Below are 16,839 nucleotides of genomic sequence, written 5' to 3'. Positions count from 1 at the left end.
TGTTCTAGGTCACAGCTTCCCAGCTCTCAGCATCTAGTAACAAATGTTCCATCCTGATGCTAGCCGATAGCGAAAATGAGAAGAGTAAGTGGGTGGGAGTGCTGAGTGAATTGCACAAGATTTTGAAGAAAAACAAATTCAGAGACCGCTCAGTCTATGTTCCCAAAGAGGCTTATGACAGCACTCTGCCCCTCATTAAAACAACCCAGGCAGCTGCAATCATAGGTATGGATTTCTAACATTTATCTTGTTAAAATTGTTTATACCTTGTCAAAGGGATTGGCTTTCATTAGGAATCCCTGATGTCTGACATAGTATGTGTTATATCACAGATGCTCAATAAATGTTTATTGACTGAATGAGAACATATTAAAGCTTTATTTCTCAGTAAACAAGAATGAATAAACTTTTCTAATGTGTTTTCCTCTGAAAAAGCAACAGTGCTAAGATTAACCTATTACCAAATCTATTTTCTCCTTGCATGACTTAGAAAAAGTTGCTTCTTAATGCGTAAGCTGTTTTATAAAGCATAAGTTTCCTAGGTAAAATATAGGTACTAATTACTTTGCAAAGGTTATTGCGAAGTTTAAGTAAGATGGAATTTGTAACAGACTGTCCATATATAAAATACCTTCAAAAATGGCAGCTTCTATGTCTGAAAGTTTAAATTTTTGCCATCTTCTTATGTATACTGCCAACTCTTGTTACTTTCTATTAAATAATGAAAAGTTTGATGAGTAGAGTTCAAATGCCTTTCACAATTTTTCCCTCTTCAAATGAGAAATGGAATTGGATCCAGGGTGCTGACAAACTAGAGGTTTTTTTCACCTTTTATTGAATAAACATTTCTTTATTGCATTGGTAAGCATTGATAGAAATTATCTTCTAGTGATTGTTCTATTAAAAAAGACATGAGATAATATTTACTACAGTAATCTGAAAGGAAATTTAATCATGTAAATTATTGCTATATTTTAATTATTTTTATTTCCTTTTTTTTATACCATATTTCTTTATCTGTTTTATACTGTGAGTTTTATATAGGTTTTCACCTAATAAAAATATTTCATATTTATGTCTTGTATAGATCATGAAAGAATAGCTTTGGGGAATGAAGAAGGGTTATTTGTTGTGCATGTCACCAAAGATGGTAAGAGGAAATATTGTGGAGAAAATATTATTGATAGAAAATTATAAACTATAGATTTTAAACTCTAAAATGAACAGGCTTTGTTCTTATTTATTCTGTAATTGAAATTTTCCAGACCTAATCTGATACATTTATAAATCAAAAGATAATTTTTTAAATTTCTATAATCCTCTTGAGTTCCAAAATGTCCATGTATATTTTCTTTCTTGTGTCATTTTGTTTAACAGTTCTGCTGTATAAACTCAGACTGCATTTCTAAAGACAGTACATGAAAGAAAAACACAACTTGATTTTTCCGTTGTTCTAATGGTACTAGAAGCAGTAACAGTCATTAAAATGTGTTTGTTGTTGAGTTCTTTTATTCCACAAGTTAATACAAAGATTTTTTTTCTAGAGAGAAATTAAAATACTAGGTGAAATAAAAAAGGAACCCTTTTAATTTAGCATTCTTGGATGCTTCTAAATTAAGTCTTTTTTTAAATTTATTTAATTTTATTTTTTTTTTCCATTTATTTTTATTAGTTGGAGGCTTTACAATATTGTAGTGGCTTTTGCCATACACTGACATGAATCAGCCATGGATTTACATGTGTTCCCCATCCTGATCCCCCCTCCCGCCTCCCTCTCCATCCCATCCCTCTGGGTCTTCCCAGTGCACCAACCCTGAGCACTTGTCTCATGCATCCAACATGGGCTGGTGATCTGTTTCACCCTTGATAGTATACTTGTTTCGATGCTGTTCTCTCAGAACATCCCACCCTTGCCTTCTCCCACAGAGTCCCAAAGTCTGTTCTGTACATCTGTGTCTCTTTTTCTGTTTTGCATATAGGGTTATCATTACCATCTTTTTAAATTCCATATATATGCGTTAGTATACTGTATTGGTCTTTATCTTTCTGGCTTACTTCACTCTGTATAATGGGCTCCAGATCCATCCATCTCATTAGAACTGATTCAGATGAATTCTTTTTAATGGCTGAGTAATATTCCATTGTGTATATGTACCATAGCTTCCTTATCCATTCGTCTGCTGATGGACATCTAGGTTGCTGCCATGTCCTGGCTATTATAAACAGTGCTGCGATGAACATTGTGGGGCACGTGTCTCTTTCAGATCTGGTTTCCTCTGTGTGTATGCCCAGGAGTGGGATTGCTGGGTCATATGGCAGTTCTATTTCCAGTTTTTTAAGAAATCTCCACACTGTTCTCCATAGTGGCTGTACTAGTTTGCATTCCCACCAACAGTGTAAGAGGGTTCCCTTTTCTCCACACCCTCTCCAGCATTTATTGCTTGTAGACTTTTGGATAGCAGCCATCCTGACTGGCGTGTAATGGTAGCTCATTGAGGTTTTGATTTGCATTTCTCTGATAATGAGTGATGTTGAGCATCTTTTCAGGTGTTTGTTAGCCATCTGTATGTCTTCTTTGGAGAAATGTCTGTTTAGTTCTTTGGCCCACTTTTTGATTGGGTCATTTATTTTTCTGGAATTGAGCTGCAGGAGTTGCTTGTATATTTTTGAGATTAATTCTTTGTCTGTTTCTTCATTTGCTATTATTTTCTCCTGTTCTGAAGGCTGTCTTTTCACCTTGCTTATAGTTTCCTTTGTTGCGCAAAAGCGTTTAAGTTTCATTAGGTCCCATTTGTTTATTTTTGCTTTTATTTCCAATATTCTGGGAGGTGGGTCATAGAGGATCTTGGTGTGATTTATGTCGGAGAGTGTTTTGCCTATGTTCTCCTCTAGGAGTTTTATAGTTTCTGGTCTTACATTTAGATCTTTAATCCATTTTGAGTTTATTTTTGTGCATGGTCTTAGAGAGTGTTCTAGTTTCATTCTTTTACAAGTGGTTGACCAATTTTCCCAGCATCACTTGTTGAAGAGGTTGTCTCTTTTCCATTGTATATTCTTGCCTCCTTGTTGAAGATACGGTGTCCATAGGTACGTGGATTTATCTCGGGACTTTCTATTCTGTTCCATTGATCTATATTTCTGTCTTTGTGCCAGTACCATACTGTCTTGATGACTGTGGCTTTGTAGTAGAGCCTGAAGTCAGGCAGGTTGATTCCTCCAGTTCCATTCATCTTTCTCAAGATTGCTTTGGCTATTCAAGGTTTTTTGTATTTCCATACAAATTGTGAAATTATTTGTTCTAGTTCTGTGAAGAATACCATTGGTAACTTGATAGGGATTGTTAATTTGTTACCCAAAGAAATACCTTTAGAGAAACGTGAGTCAGTTTTTAAAAATAGTAACCCCATGGTAAAACTTTACTAGAATTTAGTGAGAGTGAAAAGATTTTTCTTAAAGATCTGACATGTTTTATCACATAGAAACCCTTTGCCATGGCTGCCAGAAATCTCAGTGCTAAATGTAATACCTTACTCTAGGTAGATTAAATTATCCTCCAGTGAGTGCAGTTATCTTCCTCTTTCTCCATATGGTTTCTGATATCTTAGTTTTTCTGTGTGTGTACCTCTGTCTTTATTATAAGTTAACATATTCCTTTGAGTATAATTGGGATATGATTAATAAACAAAACATTATTTTGCAGTTGATTCATTATTCTTTCTTTGCATAGAAATTATTAGAGTTGGTGACAATAAGAAGATTCATCAGATTGAACTCATTCCAAATGATCAACTTGTTGCTGTGATCTCAGGACGAAATCGACACGTCCGACTTTTTCCTATGTCAGCTCTGGATGGGCGAGAGACTGATTTTTATAAGCTGGCAGAAACTAAAGGCTGTCAAACAATAACTTCTGGAAAAGTGCGTCATGGAGCTCTTACATGCTTGTGCGTGGCTATGAAAAGGCAGGTCCTCTGTTATGAACTATTTCAGAGCAAGACGCGTCACAGAAAATTTAAGGAAATTCAAGTCCCATACAATGTCCAGTGGATGGCAATCTTCAGTGAGCAACTCTGTGTGGGATTCCAGTCTGGATTTCTAAGATACCCCCTGAATGGAGAAGGAAGTCCATACAGTATGCTCCATTCAAATGACCATACACTCTCATTTATTGCACATCAACCAATGGATGCCATCTGTGCAGTTGAAATCTCCAGTAAAGAATACCTGCTGTGTTTTAACAGCATTGGAATATACACTGACTGCCAGGGCCGAAGATCTAGACAGCAGGAGCTGATGTGGCCGGCGAATCCTTCATCTTGTTGTAAGTCTTACTTCTGGCTGTCTCACCTTGCTGTCTCTTTCCTTTTCCTTCTACTTCATCTCCTAAGTGTATTCATTATTATTAACAGAGTTTTTTTAAGTCATCTTTGAGGTTTTTCCTAGACATTATGTTGTTACGGAAAATAACCATACCTAGTTAACCTCATTAAGGTATGGTTAAGTTAACCATACCTAGTTAAACCATACCTAGGCCAGTGGGGTCAACATTAACAGGAACATAATTAAAGCTAATCATCTTACAGAATATTTTATTTAGATAAATTTTTAATAACACATATGCTTTTATTTCGGGGAAGGCAATAGCAACCCACTCCAGTACTCTTGCCTGGACAATCCCGTGGATGGAGGAGCCTGGTAGGCTGCAGCCCATGGGGTCGCAAAGAGTCGGACATGACTGAACAACTTCACTTTCACTTTTCACTTTCATGCATTGGAGAAAGAAATGGCAACCCACTCCAGTGTTCTTGCCTGGAGAATCCCAGGGACAGGGGAGCCTGGTGGGCTGCCGTCTATGGGGTCGCACAGAGTCGGACACAACAGAAGCGACTTAGCAGCAGCAGCAGCAGCATGCTTTTATTTTGAAATAACCCTAAGGAGTTATGTTCATGGTCCCCCCAGATACAGTGCTTGTGAAGATTAACAGCTCATAAAACTTATCCTAGAGAAGTGGTTACCAAGTGAATTATTTAATCGCTTATGTAAAGATACAATGTAGCATTTGAGAAGTGTTATTCAGTTTTACATTTTTATCTAGGTAGGTAGATACTTCAAATTGCATATTGCACTCTTTCAAGGAACATTAAGATATTGATAAATTATCGAATACTTATTATGTGTTATTTTACTGAAAGAGATATAACAGTGAGCAAAATAGACAATCTCACTCTCACAGAGCATAGAATTTGATAGAAGGGATTCCTGACAGAACAAGTTGCAGTAAGGTGTAAGTGCTCTGGTAGCCGAAGTGCAAAGTTCTGTAGAGGCACCCAGGAGGAGTATCTAATCCAGCAGGTTTTGTTTTTAGTGGAAGATACTTGGAGCATGTTTAAATGCTGAAGGGAACTAGCCGCCAGGGAGCCAGGAAAAGGTTGACCTTGTGCTAAATATAAGAAACAGAGTAAGATTCCCAAGAAGGCCAAAGAGGCTAGAAGTCAGGACACAGGAAGAAGGATATGGAGCAGGATGGGAATTCTTTTCCACTGCAACAAGATAGGAGGAATGGTGGGTATGAGGACTGTCAAGCTTAAAAGTTCAGTGTAAGACAATGTAGGAAAGCCACATATGTTACTACAGAGAAATTAGGGAATCTAGATAAAAAGAAAAACACTTGTATTCCTACCTAGCCAGACTTAACTATTCTTAATGTTTTGTTTCTTCTGAAATTTATACTCTTTTCTGTGGTATCATGTTTAGAACAAATCCTGGTCAGAAAATAATTCACAGTGTTGTATGAATTGAAATTAGGATAAGAACTGGAATATCTGGCTTTTATTAATAGCTCTGCCAAAAATTCGTGATCTTAGCCTGGGTAATCATTTAACCTTTGTTTGTGTCACCGTTTATTAATGTTCAGTTCATCCGTAAGTACATGTTGAGCATTTTTTGTGCCAGATGCTTTATCAGGCATTCATAAATGTGAACCTAATTCTTAAGATTTCTCTGCTTTGTAGCTTTGTTTCACTGTCAAGAGCTTAACTACTTTAGGAATCAGTTATTTTAAATGTAATGATATTCCTTTATAGAACTAGTATTGGGCAAGGGAATATTATATCCCTGGTCTTAACAGACTCCTTCTGTATTATGGCCATAAAACCTCTTCATTCATGATTGATGGGGTTTTTACTTCAAAAATGTTTTGATGTGGCTAATCTGTATTGATACTAGAATTTGGTGGGATTCCACTCTACAGTTCCTTAGCATTGATCTTTCAGAATGTTTTGCATTTAACAGTAACAGGTAATCAGCCTACTGTTCTCTCCTTCCTGTCTCTCAGGTTACAATGCACCATATCTCTCAGTGTACAGTGAAAATGCAGTTGACATCTTTGATGTGAACTCCATGGAATGGATTCAGACTCTCCCACTTAAAAAGGTAATTTAACATTAAAATATGGCCTGGACCTCCTTGCAGCCCAGTGGTTAAGACTACGCACTTCCACTGCAGCGGGCATGGATTCAATCCCTGGTCAGGGAACTAAGATCCCACATGCCGTATAGTGTGGCCAGAAAAAAAAAGAAACATATGGGCTAAGTGAACAAATGAGTATAAGTGAAACACTATATGACTATTTAGCTATTTTTCACTAATTTAGCATTTTCTGTCATATGTAATAATATAAGTGGGAATTTGGGACTTTGCTAAGAGTGAAAAGAAAAAAGAAAACTCAAGCTGGTTAATTTTATAGGTAGCTCAGCACCATACTATTTGTTTTGCATTTAGTTTCACTATATAAAGTATGATTATTATCATAATGAACAACCATAATACATTCTGTAACTTAAAATGCCAGTGTTACCTTTCACTTGAAGGAACTCTGAAGGAGCATTTCATTTGTAATTTTACTGTTTTTCACATAATGGTGTGCAGTTTTAATCCTGTGAGGACAAACTTCATGGGCTAGAAAAGTGATTAAAATTAGATCCAAAGCTCTGTTAATAAAGGTTTCACATATTCCTAATAAACTATAATATTTTCCTTTAACATTCCCCCATGATGCTATAAATTTTTACCACTATAGAATGTCTATTTTGCAAAAAGTGAAGAAAGATAGTTTGATATATGTAGCATGGGTCATTAGTTGAGGGACAGGGTTTAGAGGGATAGGTAAAAGAAAGTAACCAAGATCTTATTTCAAAATCTGCCCCAATTTTAAACCTTAACAGTGGAAAAAGCTCTTGTAAATACTGCCACATTTTATAAAACAACTAAATATGATCCTTGATTTTGTAAATTCGGACTGGTTACAATTAATTTTCCCTTTTATTTTTACCATGTGAAATTTGAAATATGTACAAAGGAAGCATAATAATAAACTGATCTCTTATGAACTAACCTCCTAACTTAAGAGCCAGAATATTACCAAAATATCACTGAATCTACCTGTGTATTTTTTATCCTGAATATTGTGTTCATCATTCCCTTGCTGTTCTTAAAATACAAAATTTTTGTATATTTAAATATTTCTAGGCAATATATTGTTCAATTTTCCTTGTGTTTGAGGTAATAATGAAATGTTGTGTATCATCTTTTGCCTCGCTTTCTTCATGTACTTACTGTGTTTCTAAGATTCATTCATGTTACATTGTACTATATTTTTTTTCATTGCTTTTCACTGCTATAAAATAGTCTCTTGGGTGAATAGATCACTATATATTCTTCTGATTAGCAGACATGTGAGTTATTTCCCAGCTTTTTGCTATTGTGAACATTGCATCATATGTCTTCAGGTGTGTATGTGCAGGAGTTTCTTTTAAGTCATATGCCAAGGAACAAAATTGATGGAACACAGAGAATGCAAGTGTTCAGTTTACAAGATAGTGACAGTTTTTTCCAAAGTAACTGTACCAGTTGACACTCCTGCCATCTGTATATGACTTCGTAATGACCCATGCCATTGTCAGAATTCAAAGTTTAGTAACTAATTTATTTGTGCTTATCAAGTGCTACCTCATGAAGTGTTAATTTGTATGTCCTCTGTTAGCTATGCTGTTGATAATCTTTCATGTTTCTTCATTGTTCATATTTCCTCCTCTGTGAAATGCCTGGTCATGTTTTTTATCCCTATTTCTGTTTAGTTGATCATTTTTAAAAATTGATTTATTGAAGTTATTCATATACTGGGTTAGTGACATATTCAGATACTGGGTTAGTGACAGGTGTGGTGAATCTTTTTCCTGTTTGTGACCTATCAATTTTCATGGTGTATTTTGTGAACGTTTATTATTATTGCTGGAAATTCATTGTTACAAATTTTAATGTAGTTAAATATATCATTCTTATTGTTCATGGTTTTTTTTTTCCTTAAGAAACTCTTTCCTACCTCCAGGTCTTAAAGATAAGATCTTTATTTCCTTTCAAAAGTTTCACCTTCTACCTTTATGTGTAATCCATTTGGAACTGACTTTTTGTGTAATGTGTAAAGTAAGGATTCAGTTTCATTTGTTCCATGTAGATGCCCATTGCTCCATCACCATTTAGTGACAGACCTTCCTTTCCTCACAGATGTACAGTTTTATCTCTGTCCTGTGTGTATACTTAGTTCAAATAAGATTCCTAAAGTATCTGTATTAATATCTTAGTATCATCATCTGCTTGCTAATGACTTTAAAAGTTAAATTTAGGGTTTAAATATATTTCACTTTTTTTTTTGCCAAGAATTCTCTTTCTTTAAAATATTATCATTACAAATTAGATAATTTGTAGTTAGAATTATCTACCTTTCTAGTTAGAATTAATTTTAATTTTTTGTTGATTTTCTGAGCAGGCTGTATTTTGAAGATAAAGGTCTTAAGAGTGTGTGCTTTTTAAGTATCTCAAAATTTTATGATTTAATTTTTGAACTTTGTTAAAATATTAATTTTATTTTTTATTATTTTAGGTTCGCCCCTTAAACAGTGAAGGATCATTAAATCTTTTAGGCTTGGAGACGATTAGATTGATATATTTCAAAAATAAAATGGCAGGTAAGAAAATACACATTAATAGGAGAGCTTCATAGAAACATTCTCGCTAAGCTGACTGCCAAAACAGTAAGTGGCAGAGCCACTTAAACTCAGGTGTCCCTTACTCTAGGGTCTATGCAGTTGACCACTATCATACTCTCAGTATATTGGGATAAACTACCTGACAAAATGTCATTCTGTTCAGGCTCACATAACTGTATAAGCCAAATATTTGTTTCTGACCTACCTCGTTATTTTTCTGTGAATTACTGAGGTTAATAGAAAAAGTATAACTGAATGTCTCTTCTGTACTTTTAATACTGTAGAACCTAACCAAAATTGGTAGTGCTAAAATTGTGAGAAGTCACCCACAGTAGTGATTCGGGGCTATTGGAGTACATCTTCTGCCAGTGCATGGGGCTTAAAACTTTTGAAGTGCTGACGACAACGTGGGCAGCAGAAGAAGCAGGGACAAGAGGAAAGTCACTGGAGGGCCCAGAGTCAGAAGAGGGAACGGGCTCCTGAGTGCCCCGGCCAGGGTGAGGGCCGTGTCCAAAGTAGTAGAGTGAGTCCTAGCCAGGGGACTGCACACATCTCATTAAATAAACAAGTTGTGAACAGTTAAAATCTTATTTTTAACAAAGATTATTATAATTCTATCTTCTATATAGTATTCTCATGTCTTAGCAACAAATTTCTCCATAACAGAGGTATCATAAATTTGTGGTAGATCTAGTTAATGTAGATGTCATTAATGGTACATTATGTACTGAAAAATAATAATTAAAATTGACTTAAATATAAGAAAAATATTGCCATTAAGAAAACACATTAAAATATTTACACTTAGCTAATATCTCTGGGTAGTTGGGATTAATTATATTCTTTATGCCTTTCTTTTTACCCCCCCTACTCTTACAATAAATTTGTATCGTCTAACAACAACAACAAAAAGCCATCAAAAGTTTGTTGTTTCTGTTTTGCTTGTTTGTTTTTAGTACTAGCATACACACAAATGCTTAGCTTCAGATTTGGTGCTCTGGTACATCTTCCTGGCACTGAAGGCTTCTTGGTATACAGACAGGTGACTGTAGGAGAAGTCCTATGCTAAGAGGATATTCAGTTGACTTGAGAAAGGACATTCGGGTATTAGAAATGAGTCCTGCTCCGTGAACTTGTGCTTTACAGCCCCTCCCTCCAAGACTCGATACTTAATTTTGTATCTGTTTCTTACTCACTCAGTCATGTCCAGCTCTTTGCTACCCCATGGACTATAGCCCACCAGGCTCCTCTGTCCATGGAATTCTCCAGGCAAGAATACTGGAGTGGATCACCATTTCCTTCTCCAGGCAATCTTCTCAACCCAGGGGTTGAACTTGAGTCTCTTTTGTCTCCAGCATTGGCAGGCGGGTTCTTTACCACTACCACCACCTGGGAAGCCCTCTGTTTCTTAGAGGAACTCTAAATATTTGTGTAAGATTAAATCTACCCTGTTCTCACTGTTGGAGAAGGAAATGGCAACCCACTCCAGTACTCTTGCCTAGAAAATCCCATGGACGGAGGAGCCTGGTGTCCATGGGTCGCAAAAAGTCAGACTTGACTGAGCTCACTATATGTAACCATGATAATCTTAAGATGTGTCCATTGTCCAGTTTGTGTCTACAGAATAAAACCTTTTCCATTTTATCTTTTTTTATGCTTCATCTTTCTACTCTAGGCCAGGAGTAAAGGTGGAGATTGGAGAAGGAAGACCCGACAACATAGTAGTCTTGTCCTTTGAAAAGGAAAGGAAATCCTATTTCCTGGAGATTGTGTTTCTTTCTTGTCTTCTCTCTATTTTGTCTTATTTCTCTTTCATCTCTCAAGAGCTCAGAGTGCTTTTGCAGCCCTCTGGCTGTCCAAAATCTCCCATTGCCACTGTTACTCACCAAGATCTGCTTTACCCTCATAATTCTCAAATTCTCATCCATTTTTTAAAAATTATCTTTTTAACTTTTGGTGTTAGGAAAGCAATCTGACTAAGTTATTTATTTTGCTACAAGGAGATTGTTGTTCTTTTGCTGATCATCTTTCTTTGGCTTGGCTTCTTCCCATTTCCTTTTTCTCGGTTTAGCTTTCTGGCTGTTAAAAACTTCTCTAAAGGTTGGCTTTTCTCTTTTTCCTTATCTTATTTAGAGAATCATAGTCCTCATGTTGTATGGATACAGTTGTCTATTTTAGAGTATGTTCACCATATTCCAGCATCCATGGCTGAGAGTTTTGTTTACGTCTAGGTATTAAAATTGAAAGATATGGGCATTAGATGACTAGGTGTATACGATTATGTATCCCCCCAAGATCAAGAGAGTAGGAATAGGAATAAGATTCTTACCTTTAGTAAAGAAACTAGTATATAGGAAAACTAGTATATAAACTAGTATAAAGAAACTAGTATATAGGAAACACAATTCCTTTCCTTTATTCCACATCTTGTAAATTGGAACTTCAAAAGAAAATGTTTTAGTATATGTAATGGGCTTTCCTGATGGCTCAGATGGTAAAGAATCCGCCTGCAATGCAAGAAACGTTTTAATTGGTATCATTTCTGTGAATAATTCTTATGCCTGATTGCTGTGCAGGTTAACAATAAGAACTTTTTAACATCTTAAGCCATTGAAACGAATACTTGGTCGGAGGGAGAAGTTGGTATAGAGATATTGGGGATGGGGTAACCAAGGTGACAGGACACCAAGGCAGCTACATTTCTCTTTTTTTCTCCTAGTAAAATTGTACCATTTTATGTTTATAATCAAGTAAAAGTGAAAATATACTTCGTAAGCTATGTTCAATTTCAGCGTATATTTGTTTAAATATATTCTGTTGAAAATTATTACTTATTTACTGTGACTATCAGCGCACAACTTTTAAAATCAGAATTGCATATACTTGTATTGATTGACATTTGTACCATCTTGGAGATTAATGACTAAAATGCATTTTAGCACTTGAAAGAACATCATTGTTCTTTACTATCTTTTGTTTCTTTTTTAACAGAAGGGGATGAACTGGTAGTTCCTGAAACATCAGATAATAGTCGAAAACAAATGGTTAGAAATATTAACAATAAGAGGCGTTACTCTTTCAGAGTTCCAGAAGAGGAAAGAATGCAACAGAGAAGGTAAATATTTAATTTGCACTCATCCAAAGATGCTTGTAGCATCAGAAGGACTATTTGGTAATAATATTATATTTGATTTGGAAGGAAAATTTGATCTCTGAAAGTCTGTCACTCATTCTCTGTGATTTTAAAAACTGCAATAATGAATGTATTTCTCAGTGTAATTTTAATTAATACTCTCCAAATTGTGAGTATGTACTAGATTAAAGTCCCATATTTTGATTCATTTCTCTATATAATAGTTACAAGTTTTAGAATGTGGGCCTTTATAAAAAACATAGAACATATCTATGCAGATTAACTGTTCTCTTCATGAGAAGTAGCCTTGTAGTATGTCCAGTTACACACAAAAACATTTCTAATATATTAGCAATTATTTAAAAGGACATCCATAAAATATTCAGAATTATCTGTAGAGTAAGAACTTGTTTCCTATTTAAGTACTAACTCTGTTTTCCCACCAAAAAGCATAAGATCTTTTAAATTAAAACTAAATCTTCTAAGTTAAAATTTTATTTTGTATATTCTATTATTTTAATTCTGTCCTTATTAACATGATATCACAGTTTATTTTTATGAAAAAAATTGAATATACTTTTCTCTAAAATTATCTAGATTGGTCATGGAACAAGTGTCAAAACAGGTGTTTTTTCTTACAGGGAGATGTTACGAGATCCAGAAATGAGAAATAAATTAATTTCTAACCCAACTAATTTTAACCACATAGCACATATGGGTCCAGGAGATGGAATACAGATCCTAAAAGACCTGCCCATGGTAAGAGAAATGAAGAGTGAATGTGAATATAGATGGGGTTAAGAATAAGGTGTGAGGGAGCAGATACGTATATAAATATGAATGTGTGTGTGTGTATACACATATATATGTGTGCTTAAGTACATATGAGTTGAAAGGATATATTGGTGTAATGAGGAAATGTTTATCTCAGAATATCACGATATATGTAAGATGCATGATGACATAACTGATGAAAAATGTTAAATTGAGCTACATATCAAAAAACAAGCATACCAATTCTTATGTAGTTGCATCTCCTATAAACTCCCATATCTAGATTTACCACTTTGGAGAAATAAACCATTAGATATGGAGAGGTTCTATACCAAGATTCAGAACTTTGTTACCAAATCACTAAAATTTCATTAAGTTATAGCAATTCAACACAGATATTTGGCCCACCTCCCATTGAAACTGTATTAGCTTGTTCATTAATGGTCACACCTCTCATCTGATTATGAAATTAAATCTTTTTCATTTGCCTAATTACAAACATGTTACCTAGTCAGTCTTATATTTAAAAAGTACAAATTGGAAATTTTTTTCCTAAAAACATGAAGATTGGATTCTTGGACCTAATATATTGAGACTAAGAATATTAATCTTAATCTGGAATTAGCTAATTTGCCAAGCTTTGTTTATACTTAACATTTCAGTATTATGGTATTCTCAAACTATGTGTTTTAGTCGCTCAGTCATATCCAACTCTTTGTGACCCCATGAACTGTAGCTCATCCATGGAATTCTTCAGGCAAGAATACTAGAGTAGGTTGCCATTTCCTTTTGAAACTTTAATGTGACTCTTTTGATCAGTGGTGACAGCATCTAGATTTTGCACAGAATTTTAGGCATAATTTATATACTGTGGCAGTCTGAGATCTCCCAGATCTCCCAGATTTGTGAATCTTAACCCAAAGCTCTTTCTAAGAAAGTCTGTGTTAAATACCCACATTACTAACTCTACTGTGATAGAAGATAAAAACATCTATCACTGACAGAAAAAATAACAGGTAACACAATTTGTACAATGAAGTTTTTTTAAATTAAACTCTTAAGGGTAGTCTTGCATCCATTTCATGGAAGGAACCAAAAAAAATCTGCATTAATTTAAGTCTGAGTTCCACATTATAAATATCTCAATTAACCGGTTAGTCCTGTTTATGAATGAATATGACATTCCTGCTGTCATTTTTTTTTTTTTACCAATTATCATCAAGACATTGTATGATTATAGTACTATTCCTTCCTTTCAAATCATTCACAGTGGTCATTTATCCTTTTGAAATGGGGATTTATTAGCTGTGCTAGGTAAATATAAAGTATGCAAAAAGATTACAGCCAATCTTGATATAGTAATTAAAACAAAGTAAGAAATTTAAGGCTGAACATAAATATTAAGCTGAAAATTTTGAGCCTAAATATTAAACTGTTTTACTTATCTATCATATTTAATACACTGTTTTTTTCAGTTCTTACCTGGGAATCAGATTTCAGAATTTTCTCTATTCCTTTCCCATTCTGAACATTTGTTTAAGTCCTCAGTCTGAAATCCCTCAGTCTGAGTTTCCTTTTTTCTCAGAAGTAAGCGTAATGGAACCATACAGTTCAAAGCCTCTGTCATTTTTTCTTACGGAAGCTACAGTGTCACGTACAAAGTACCTTAGGAGAGAGAAATTTTTAATTATGATAAACAGTTGAAATGTGAATATATGTACAGCTTATATTTGATAGAACAAGTGTTATGTACTATCTTAATGAAACTTTTTGAAATTTAAATGATAGTTTTTAACACTTGGCTACATAGCATTTGGAGGGATGTGTACATGCTAATAAATAGTTTTTAACACTTGCTACATAGTTAGCATTTGGAGGGATGTGTGCATGCTAAGTCACTTCAGTCGTGTTTGACTCTTTGCAACCCTGTGGATTGTAGCCCGCCAGGAGGAATACAGATTTCAAATACATCCATATGTTGCAAAGCAACATATCAACAAACACAAAATTATTTCACTAGTGAACAAAGTTTTAAGGGGTATTATCCTTTCAAAATTAAGCTTTCTTTCACATTTGCTTCATATTTGTGCACAGAAAAGAATATATTTTCCTCTCATTATATTCTAACAACATAGCAAAAAGAATTATGGAAAATTTTTCTATAAATTCTATTACATCCCACAGTTTGTTCCTTAAGGTTTCAGGATAGTTTCAGGATTTAATAAAATGTTTCTCTGCTTGACTAGGTGAAAAATTAGTTTGCTAATGTTTCAGAATTCTTTCAGACCTTCATACACAATAAGACTTGGCCTTTCTACATACACCCTGAATATGTACACAGAGGCAAAATGTCAAATTTCAAACATAGTAATAATTTTTGTATCACAGTATCCCTCCTTTTCCTCCCGTTACCCTCCACCACTTAAAGGAAATCTCTATTTTTGTTGTTGCTGTTCAAAATAAGATCCAGTCTTAATTACTGTGCAAAATAAGTTCAGATAGCATTTCCCAAAGATTCATCCCTGATCTCACTCCATGACACATGGCCTTCTCTGCTGGCTACTTATTCCCATTAGACCTCTTGATTTTCAGTATTTGTGTCACTGATCTTGTTAACCATTGACTGCCTCACTGGTTCGTTTGTCAGTAACAAAAGTGATTTTTTGCCCTAGCAGTGCAATTCAGTTTTTAATGTTCATTTCATGTTTTCTTATCATATAAACACTTTTGAATTTCCAAAGCAAGAAGTTGGTGTAAATTTTTGAAACCTGTTCACCTGTACATGGAGTATTTATTGTAGCAAAATGTTATGTGTCTGAACTCCTATTTTTCACAGTCTCACTTTACTTTCACCTGACTTTCTTCCTTTTACTAGCTAAGAACATAAAAGCTGGAACTTTTCATAAGCATCCATTTAATCACTTAATAAATATTTTTTGATATACTGTCTTACCAGAACTGTGCTTATCTTGGAGTAAACATTGGTAAACAACACAATAATATGCATGTCTGAAAAGAAAATAATATGCATGTCTATATCTGTGTGTGTGTGTATATATATATATATATATATATGTATACATGTATTGAAAAGCTTGTGATATTTTAATCTCAGATTTTAGTATGTTCCTTCCACTGTAGTTTTCTATATTTAATGAACTATTCAAAAAAAAAAAAAGATGAATTAAATTCATCTAATATTAACACATATAAGAAGCACTTTCAAATACCAAAGCTAGGTTGTCATTTGTGCAAAGAGCATGTACCCCAGACATTTTTGTGTTTAACTTACTCAAATCAGTATTGCCTTCCTGTGAAATGCTTATAAGCTTAGAAAGTTTACTGAATGTCTTTGGAAGCTTATTCTGTTTCCTTTGTACCAAAATGATACTGAAATAGGTTGTTTGCCTCATGAGTGTGGAAAAGATAGTAAGGGTAAGGGAGTCATTTTTTATTTTTCTCCTATATCAGTGTGAATCTTTCATGTGTGGCTTAGTGAACCAAGAGAATATAAGCAATTAATATAAAATAGCATGTGTGTCTTACAAGTACATACTGTAGTAGTTTCCTGGAATCCTTTTTGTCATCTACCTTTTTCATAAGTGAATACTGGTAATAAAGAATAGATTTGTCTCAGAGCTGAATTAAAGAGTAATATTTTACCTCTAAAAGATTTCATTTTTTTTTTTAGCACATAAAACTTGTAGTCTTTCACCTGTTCCTAAAATTGTTAATAAATAAAATTTCTAGCTCAGTGACCTTTTAGACTTTTAAGAAGTAATTTTGCTTCTTAAAGTCATAGTTATATGCCCATGAGTAGTTTTTCCTTTTGGAAAAGAGCTTTAGCAAGTATTGATTTCACACACATCTCTAAATTTAAAATAATAT

General features: G+C 34.4%; 1 protein-coding gene across 9 annotated transcripts in view; it reads left to right on the top strand.

Annotated features, from left to right (window-relative positions):
* CDC42BPA (CDC42 binding protein kinase alpha) overlaps positions 1 to 16,839 on the top strand; it is a 294,110-nt gene that overhangs the window by 265,570 nt on the left and 11,701 nt on the right. For all 9 annotated transcript variants that reach the window (XM_061160193.1, XM_061160196.1, XM_061160190.1 and 6 more), the window contains 7 exons: positions 9 to 225; positions 1,088 to 1,150; positions 3,728 to 4,321; positions 6,335 to 6,432; positions 8,939 to 9,023; positions 12,036 to 12,159; positions 12,819 to 12,936. In XM_061160193.1, the coding sequence (XP_061016176.1) occupies positions 9 to 225; positions 1,088 to 1,150; positions 3,728 to 4,321; positions 6,335 to 6,432; positions 8,939 to 9,023; positions 12,036 to 12,159; positions 12,819 to 12,936 (1,299 nt within the window). The remainder of the gene's footprint in view (positions 1 to 8; positions 226 to 1,087; positions 1,151 to 3,727; positions 4,322 to 6,334; positions 6,433 to 8,938; positions 9,024 to 12,035; positions 12,160 to 12,818; positions 12,937 to 16,839) is intronic.

This window comes from Dama dama, chromosome 14, assembly GCF_033118175.1.
Source record: "Dama dama isolate Ldn47 chromosome 14, ASM3311817v1, whole genome shotgun sequence".
In the NCBI taxonomy this organism is placed as follows: Eukaryota; Metazoa; Chordata; class Mammalia; order Artiodactyla; family Cervidae; genus Dama; species Dama dama.
This window is presented reverse-complemented; position numbering and strand designations above follow the sequence as displayed.